At 40.9% G+C, this 9123-nt stretch overlaps 1 protein-coding gene across 1 annotated transcript; it reads right to left on the reverse strand.

The window, feature by feature from the left end:
- Positions 1-34: 34 nt before the first annotated feature.
- Positions 35-8693, reverse strand: LOC140370958 (TOG array regulator of axonemal microtubules protein 1). The gene is made up of 23 exons (XM_072458240.1): positions 8425-8693; positions 6800-7972; positions 5827-5893; positions 5227-5355; positions 4882-5138; positions 4580-4813; positions 4253-4482; positions 3898-3998; positions 3652-3816; positions 3505-3570; positions 3265-3410; positions 3026-3194; positions 2637-2873; positions 2269-2392; positions 2091-2196; positions 1783-2018; positions 1541-1699; positions 1322-1448; positions 1129-1244; positions 881-1061; positions 567-786; positions 393-479; positions 35-288 (listed from the first exon to the last, which is right to left on the reverse strand). Exons 2-23 carry the CDS (start codon positions 7823-7825, stop codon positions 35-37), a joined length of 4437 nt encoding a protein of 1478 aa, XP_072314341.1. The 5' UTR covers positions 7826-7972; positions 8425-8693.
- Positions 8694-9123: the final 430 nt, after the last annotated feature.

Below are 9123 nucleotides of genomic sequence, written 5' to 3' on the forward strand. Positions count from 1 at the left end.
AATCTTCCAAATCTGTATTTGAGTTTCCTTTTGTTTATGTTAATGTCCGCAGTACCTCGTTAAAACTTTTGTGGACATTGGCAGGCTGAGAGGCAGCGCACTCGGTCAGACCGTGCCCCATCTGGGCGTAAAGGGCTTGGCACAGGTTGACTGTCGCACCCCTCACACTGCCGCCCCGCCCGTGAATGGTGCCACTATGAGTAGATGTTCCCAGCAGGTGCCACAGTAACGGCAGCACTTTCTGCTCCACCATGTTGGGCTTGCGAGGGTACAGCTCAGTGACAAGCTCTGAAATGAAAGACGTCCAAAATGACTGTAATGTACTTATGACAACTGCTTGTGACAACCTTACTAAGCTTTTGGATTGACAAAATAATCACAGTGAATCGTACCTGCAACCTTTTCAATGAGGTCAACTTTTGCTTTGCCACTTAAAAATTGAGCCTTTGTACAAAAAAGCTGAAGGAGGAGTATGTTATCTTGAGGAAAGACAAAAGAAAATGCACTTGAAAACAATGCATATGCAACATTTTAAACAATAATAATTGTTGTACTCAAATACATACCAAGATTTGATATTAGTGCATTTATGGCTCCAATAGCAGCAGTGTAAACAGCATTATTCTTAGAGTTGAGGTGATTGTCTACAATGGCTGGGACAAGAATGTTAACCACTTGGGATAAGTTGTCCTTCAGCAAAGGGATGATTTTCTGCAGAGATTCGAGAGCATAAAGGTTGACCTTGCTGTTCGATTCCTGCAGCCGAGACCTAAAGATATCAAAAACCTGAAACAAGCACAGCACATAATGAAATGAAAATTAGAATGAACACATTATACAAATCCTTGGTCCATAAAGTACATTGTTCTTATTTACGTACTGGAAATAAACTATTGACAACTATATTGGGATTGTTCTGGCAGTCTGCCACTAGCTGGTCGATTCCCTTGATCCTCTCCCGAAAGTCCTTTGAACTCAGCAGACTTGACATCTGCTTCACATACTCGGTTTTATCAGCAATGGTCTGTGTAATTCTGCAGCTGTAAAGGCCATTTGATTCCCTGTAAATTATACAAATGGCATCAGTAATTTAACCTGAGTCAGTCCTAGTTGTTCTGTATGAAAAACCTTGTGGATTGATTGAGAGGTTCTCTGGTGAGAGATGAGGCTCTGACTGTCCCACTGCCTGGTAAGGGACGCCTGCCTCTGGCTGACTGGCTGTCCAAGGGCATGTCTCCAAGACCCTAAAAAGTAGGTTATAAGGGTAAGATGACACAAACACTGATTTAATCAAATAACGACAAAAACTGTGATAATATACCTTTGTCTTTAAAGTTAGGACAGTGTCTCGGATAGTTGGTAGGTCTTTGGTAGGAATATATTTCTCAAGAATCTTATCAAAGTCAGAATGGGATGACAGAGAGAGCAGCATGTGTCGACCATAATACCTGTATTTAAACAATATTTTTCACGTCATTTGTGACTCATTTGAATTATTATGGTTATCTGCAACCAATATTATGAACAGAAGGTATCAAACCTGACTTCTTGAGAGGAGTCTTGAGACATTTTTGAAATTGCAGGCAGAATCCTGTCTGTAAGTTCTTTACCTCCGGACAGGAGACGGGCAGCACCGACCTTATCAACCAGATTCGCCAAGTGCTGGGCAGTGCATTTCCTCACAACAGCACTGAGATGACTGTCAACAGAAAAAACATTCACGGTTAACGTACGGGGCGATGAGCGCGAGAGCAGCAGTTTGTTGTACATAAGATGACTGACCCGAGGCCTCCAGTAAGTAAAGCATGTATACAGCGAGTTGGAGTGCAGTGCTGCACCATGCAGTCCAGAGCTGCATCCACATCCTGTCTAATGAAGGCATTGCTCTCTCCAGCTTTGTACAGTAAGGCTTTAACTGTCCCCTCGAGCTCTTGGTCCATTGCTTTCTGCAGGTGACTAAAGAGGTCACCAAGTGTGCACACAGCAACCCTCGACACCCCTGAGCGCAGGTTTTTCACCTAAGACATATTAACATTTCTTTAAATACAAAGATTTGGTCAGGTTTTAAACTATGTTGCACAAATTACTACCTCTTGAGTGAGCAAAATGCACACTTCATGAAGCCTGCTTTGAAGTGTGTCAGAATGGAAGTTTGCCAGACTGCGCAGAAAAATGAGTCCTTCAATCTTCTTCTCCCTGTATAATAAAAGACAATCTTCAGCTCAGGTTTCGTGTCATTGCCACGTTGTATAACATATCAATTCTCACCAGTCATCTGAGCTCAGGAGGTTGAGGCTCTGGGTCAGTGCAAGCTCAGGCTTAGAAAATGGACACAGTTCAGCAGCTTCTGAGAAATTCTTTTTGTGGCCCAGAGAACCTGGGGTCAGCTCGTCTGAAATGAAAACAGACAAACACAAACTGAAAATGCACACAGTCTGGACATAATTATATAACTGTCCAGTTTGATGTGTTAATATTATGTTGATTATGTATTATTGTGTTTATATATATTTTTGAGTTCACTTTTACAAGTTACATTTAATGTTCTTTGTTTGATTCTTTGTTACAAGGGCACTGCTAGAGCACATAGCAGACAAGGTAAAGTGTGTTATGGACGCAGTTGTAGCTCCACTGACCTGAGCAGTGAGACTGTGAGGGCCGTGCTCTGCCGAGGCTTCGTGCCCGCCTCAGACGGGATACATTTTTGGGGTTTGGGGGCACTGCAGGAGGACTAGGCTGGTGAGATGGATTGAAGCTCTTAACAGGAGATTGGGCTTCAGACAAGCTCACAGAATTTCTTGATGAGATGAGGGACTCATTTGGAAAAATATTAGCTTTAGTAGAGCTCAGCATGCTGCCATTTAAATGGGGATCTGAAGAAAACAAAAGATGTTAATGAGCAGCGATCAATCTTTTGTGTATTTGTATTTGCATTTAGGTCTTTTCTGCTTTCATATGATTACATGTGCAGAAAAGTAGATTTAACAAAATGAAAATGTCTATATTGAATGTTTTAAGAGTTTGCCTTTGATGATTATTGGCGTATTTTCACTCGTGGGTGAATCTGACAGCATCAGCTGGACACGATGGCGTATCCTCTCTCGTGTCTGGTCTACATGACTTTGTTCGTCAGAGAAGTTTGTACGCTGATGCCGTATTTCATCCCTGCTTAAACGTACAGTTCTTATATTTTCCTAAAAAAGAAAAAAGAAGTTGTTTTGAAAATTTGTTTTATGATGATGTTTTTATGATGAAGGGACTAACCTTGGGGCCATCCATGCGTGGGCTGTCATCACTGTCTGTCTGAAGGCTAGCCATGTTTATATGGCTGTTTATTGAGTAGGAATCACTGGGGGGCTTGGCTACCAATTCACCCTGCTCAGGTGACAAGGAAGCACTGCCAAACATGCCTAAACAATGAGAGCCACAAGGAAAAGTGATTGCACATACAGAGAGATGTTATGAAACAAGACTTTAAGTTGCAGAGAGCCACAACACACTGACCTCTTCCAACAATTCCTCCAAGCACATCAACACCTGATGAATTCTTGCTACTCTGGCTATGAGAGCCTAAGAATGAGACTTCATTATTTAGGCACAAACTTCATTGTTTTTGCTGTAATCAAGCACTGGTGTTTAGAACTGCTATACCTTTGGCACCTTTCAGTCCTTTGACTGATTCCCGTGGAGTTGGTTTGACCATTTGAAGCGAAACATCTTTGTACTCGTTCTCAGTTTTAGTTGCTCCATTTGTGTATGACAAGGAGTGTCCAACAACACCAACATCAGTCGACCACTCATTCCTCTGAGACAATCCTTGACAAAAAATAAATCATTTAGTAAACACTGTATTTATATACACGGCAAAGTAGCCCACATGCCAAGAGGGTATTAAACCTTGGAGGAGGATGAAGTCCATGGACACTGAGGTCCTCAGTTTTGGAGAAGGCACGATTGCAAAGCGAGATTTCACTCCCAAGGAGGCAGAATTTCTTGGGCTATTATAATAAGAGGATTGTCCATTGGTTACATTCACTTCACCACAGTCAGTGAGAATTCTAATGCTAACTGGAGTGCGTTATTTTTTACATAACTGCACAGGTAATTGAAGATTCAAACAACATAAATCATATTTTATTTTGAAATGTGAATTGCTTTGGTAACAGTGCACATTTTCATCATTTTAAGACACAGTGGAGGGTTAAAATCCTGAAGGTTTAATGTATAATACAGTATTTACTTTGTTGATTACCTAGTTTTAATTCCATTAAGGTTGCAGTTGACAGCAGAGCCGAGGCTAGAGAGCCCACTTTCACTTGTTGAACTTGTAAGCATTGGAGGAGTGTGTGATGGAGAATCTAGGCCAAGGTCTAACCTCAACGCTGAATCAGGACTGTCTGGATCCAGGTCTGAGTTACTAAGGGTCGCTTTAGCCCTTTTCTTGGCTGCGCTGTTGCGCAAGGAGCGCAGTGAATTCAGCATCTGCAACACAGCACAACACAACACATCTCAACGTCATAAATCTGAATGTTGAATGTGTTCTGAATGATAAAATATCAAAATGTAGACAATTGCTGACCTCCTGCATGTCTAAGGGGTCCTCTTCCTCTAGGTTTTGGTTCATGCTGTTATTCCCAGGGTCTGTATTAACATCTTTCATTTCTAATTGCTCCTCATGATCTCCTGGAGAGATAACTGGTGATACAGAATTGTTTGTTCTTGTACTACTAAGCGCTCTCCGAAATGAAGCTGTTGAAGAACTAACAAGTGAAGCACACATAGGCCTGGGAGAGCACAGACCCTCTTTTCCAGGAAGAAAAACAGGAAGAAAAAGAAGTTAATGTCTCTATGTTCTCCATAAGTGTGCTAATGTGTTTTACCTTTTAAAGTTCCTGATAGGTCTCTCCTTGTGCTAGGATCTCGCTGATGAGGGCTATTGTCTCTTTTGTTTGGCCAAGTATTAGACATTGAGAGAGAGGAGTCGATATGGCGGCGGGAGAGAGTTGGTGTGGGGACGCTGCCTGGAAGTGAGGCCAATGGATAAGAAGGCAGTAGAAAGGAGCCAGTAGAGGAGGACTTGGTCGGCAGAGAAAATGTACGTTCAACACTAGGGTTTCTTGAAAGCATACTTCCTTTGTCTGCCAGAGTAAGGAAATGTTTTACAAAAGTTGAATTAATATTTTACACAAGTTAATACATGAGAATAAGTAGGAGATCAGGTCTTACTTGGACCTATTTCAGTGAGGTTTGTGGTCTTGAATATGTCCTGGTCAAAGTTAAGGCTACCACTCCTTTTAAGGCGTGCAGGGGACTCGTCCCTTCTTGAGGACTGGAGCCTCGGAGGTTCTGCTGAACCTGAAAGTAGCATTTATTATGGTACAGGTACAATATGCCTACTTGTTTTATATTACAATTGGGTTTCAGATGACATCACAACATTCTACTGGTCAATATTATTTCAAACAGAAATGGATGGTGTTAAAATACAGATTTTAGTTGTAATATAGCAAGTTCTTGGATCTCCTCCAAATATAAATCATTAAGTTTAACATTTGTGAATTTACCTTAAAATACAATGTTAAGGAAAGGGAAATCTGTCTCTTGCCCCCCATCTGGGAGCTAATGCTAATGCGAATCTACAGCCCTCAAATCACATGTACAGAAGCCACACAGGTGCAATGACAACAACACCAACAGCCCCAATGGGTTCATGTTTCAGTAAAATGGCCATTGGAACACTTTTTCATTATTGTGAATGTATTTTGAGATGTTACATTGAATAACCATAATCCGCATCTCCCAAAACATAAATGAAGTAACACTTACTGAAACTGGGTATGTAGGTTTCTGGGCTTAGTTTTCTTGAGAACGGGTGGAAGTCTTCATTTGCAACCTTAGAGAGTGTAAGAAACAACCCCTATGAACAACAACACAAGAGTAATGTAAAGGAATCCTTAAATAGAATTGTCAGTGAAATTCCATCCTCTGTTCTGAACAAAGGGAAGTAGTAGACATGACAAACTCAAACAAAAGGTTTGTCCTTCAAGATCCTCGATAGCACAGTACTTAATGCACATTGCCTGAAAATGTCAAAGTAGGTCACTAGTTATATGACTGTGAAACCAATTATGGAAAGCAGAATGAATATGTTTATAATTTCCCTTCCTTTGAGAACACTTGAATGTTTGGTTCACCTGATTCGAGAGTAAACACTAGAGCACTCAAAGGTGCAATTAATGTTACGCATACAAACTGGCTTTGTTTTACCAACATCCCTCGGATCTGAACAATTATGCTTCACCCTCTGCCTAGTGTGCAATGGTCTATTAGGGTTGCCAGGAAACCTACTGCTGCAGCTGTAAACAAAAAAAATATCCAACATATTGCTTCTATATTGGTTCTATATAGATGAAATATAGTCACTGCAATTTGTGTTAGAGATGAAAAAAATGTCTCTTGTGTGGGAAGTTGTTGAAAGTGAGTCAACTATAAACTCCAAGAATAGGATCCTGGTGGCGCATGCTCATTTCACCTATATTTATATTGAGATTCTCATTAGATTAGAACTTCTTAGTGGTATTTTAATGCCAGAATACAGTACATTCAACATATTACATATTTATACCATTATATGACTATAATTATCCCATTATTAACCATTTGAATAGGTCCCTTTTTCCATAAACAACTGAGCCACCTCTGAGCTTTCAACTTTTAATGGTGACGGCAAGACACGAAAACAGGATCACATTATTATCTCATTACACAAAACAGCTCAGTAAAAAAATATGGGCCTCACCTGATCAGCGCCTTTTCCATCAGGTGTATTGCATTGCTGGTCACTCTCGGTGGATGACAGAGTAAACATCTCCCAGGGTAGTTTGTTCTTTCCTTTCCCTGCACTCACGATCCTTCTTTGAATAGGCATGTCATCGGCAAGAGATCCAAGGCTGCTGTAGCCATGCAGTCTGTCGCAGTCTGGTTCGGTCCTGGTACTTCTTGCACTGCTTATCCTCCCACCGTTCATCACCCAGTCCAAATCAGCGCCTGTCTGCACTGTGTTTCGCTGTCCTGGTTTGGGCACGATCAACGCGTACTCCACAATACCCTCTGGGGAGAGTTTAGGGAGAATGCGCCTGGCCCTTCTTGCTTGTACGGCTGCCATGAGACCCTCAGCTTCTTCGTTAAGCTCAACCATGTCGACAGCTTTTATTAGGGGCTGTTTCTTCCCTATTTCTAGACAATGGTCAAAAACAGCAAATAGCTCTAAGGCGGCAAGTCGCACTTTTCTTTTGCCGTCAGCAAGATATGGAGCGACCTCATGACAAAGCTTAGGAATGTTAAAGTTCTTCCGCGGGTGAGTGAGCAAAGCAGCAATGATGATGTTAAGGACATCTTCCCGGATCCTTGAATTTTTGTGTTTCAAATTGCCTATAACTAAATCCAATATTTGCTGTGGCGCTATCACTTTCATCAGCTGCCGAAACACAATCATATATTCATTCCTGGTGATGGTACGGGTGTCTCCAAGTGCTTTGAGAGCCACATGAATAATTTGTTGAAAGTGTTTGTCTAATCTATTATCTAGCCGCTGAATGAGTACATTTAAAACTTGTAGGGTGCCATACAAAACTTTAAAATTGCTGTCATCCAGAAGACGAGAAACTAAATTTAGAAATTCTTCAATACTGTGAGACGGGATGGACTGTATGTCCAGCTCTGAGAGAATTTGTTTGAGTTTTTCCACCCCATCAGTACGGTTTTGGTAATTTCTATAGTCCAAGAGCTGTTCGTGTAACTCTTGGGAAATTAATCCTAGTATCATTATTGCGATTTGCAAGATGTCATCACACTTGAGAATCCAAGGAAGCAAATGCAGCTAGGTGAGGAGGACAATGATATTCCTCTTCTTTTTTTGGTGCTTTCATTTTAGCAGTTGGTGATGGGACAATTTTTCTGTTATTGCTTCAGCCTAGGGAACATCACAATCATTAATTTGTTAATGAGAATGTAATGCAACAGTAATGTGTAAATGTGTAATACAAACTCTCAATAAATTGGCTTTACAAAAAGATCTTGTTACAATTACTGATGATGTCCTCTATCTTTCTTAGGGCTACTTAGATCATTCAACCACTTGTGGCTGCTAGGGACTGTATCAAAGCTACTGATGTAACAGGATACGGTCACAAACACTATTTATCCCCTTCATGTGGTATCAAAACAAATGATTCCATATAGTCTGAAATGTTAACTGTAGCCACAATCCATTATAAGCACAAATGTCCTTCTATGACGCAAGATATACACAAGTTCATGAGCCCTGAGTAGTGTTGGTATGTATGCAACAGAAAGCTAAATAATGCTTTTATCATTATTGGCTTTGCTAACAAAGTTAGTGGTCTATAACAGCTAAAAACAGACCTCGCATTTTTGCAGCTGCTCCTCTTCTTTGACGGTTAACAAGGCGATCTCAGATTACGTCTTCCAAATGTCCATGTCGTTCTGGTGCAACTGTTGTTGTCTTATTGCAGTTGTTTTAGGTGGTGTCGATAGTGTTAAATGTTTAAACGCTTCAGAGGTATTCACACGGACGGTCTCCCACACACACACACCGAGGCAGCAAAATGGCGAATACATGTCGCAAACTGAGCGCTTCCATGGAGACGCCTGCTCCCGGCTCCTCCAGGCGGCAGCACCACGCCCAGCACTAATGCTGCTCAAACTTTAGCAAAGGACCACTGTCTTCTGCGAAGCAAAGGGCAACTATGTGACCTTGATGGTATATAAATAATATACCAATATAATAATGTAATATATAGCAGATTTCGAAATTTCGGAATTTTTAAATGTGTGACTTTATACTATAGGTTGTTTTATCATTGTTCATGTCAAGCAAGTTCCTATGTTTGTGAATTCTGTTCATTGACAATGGCAATAAACCTTTTCCGATTCTGATTCTAATATGCAGTTAGAATCAGAATCAGATTCGAATTGTATATTAACTGATTCTGGCGTGTGTGATGTACATACATAAACACACACACGCACAAACACACACACACACGCGCACACACAATTGTATATTAGAATCAGAAGCAGAATCAGAAAAGGTTTAGTGGT

The sequence above is a fragment of the Eucyclogobius newberryi genome, unplaced genomic scaffold, assembly GCF_026437365.1.
Source record: "Eucyclogobius newberryi isolate DKJ021-1_F unplaced genomic scaffold, fEucNew1.0.hap1 SCAF_21, whole genome shotgun sequence".
Taxonomy (NCBI): Eukaryota; Metazoa; Chordata; class Actinopteri; order Gobiiformes; family Gobiidae; genus Eucyclogobius; species Eucyclogobius newberryi.

What these genes read in the sequence shown, in the direction of transcription:
- LOC140370958 (XM_072458240.1), bottom strand. Translation starts at nt 7,825, where the DNA reads ATGATACTAGGATTAATTTCCCAAGAGTTACACGAACAGCTCTTGGAC. An exon ending in TGGAGGAATTGTTGGAAGAG is followed by an intron (nt 3,411 to 3,504) that starts GTCAGTGTGTTG and finishes CTCATTGTTTAG; the next exon opens with GCATGTTTGGCAGTGCTTCC. An exon ending in GACTCCTCTCAAGAAGTCAG is followed by an intron (nt 1,449 to 1,540) that starts GTTTGATACCTT and finishes GTTTAAATACAG; the next exon opens with GTATTATGGTCGACACATGC.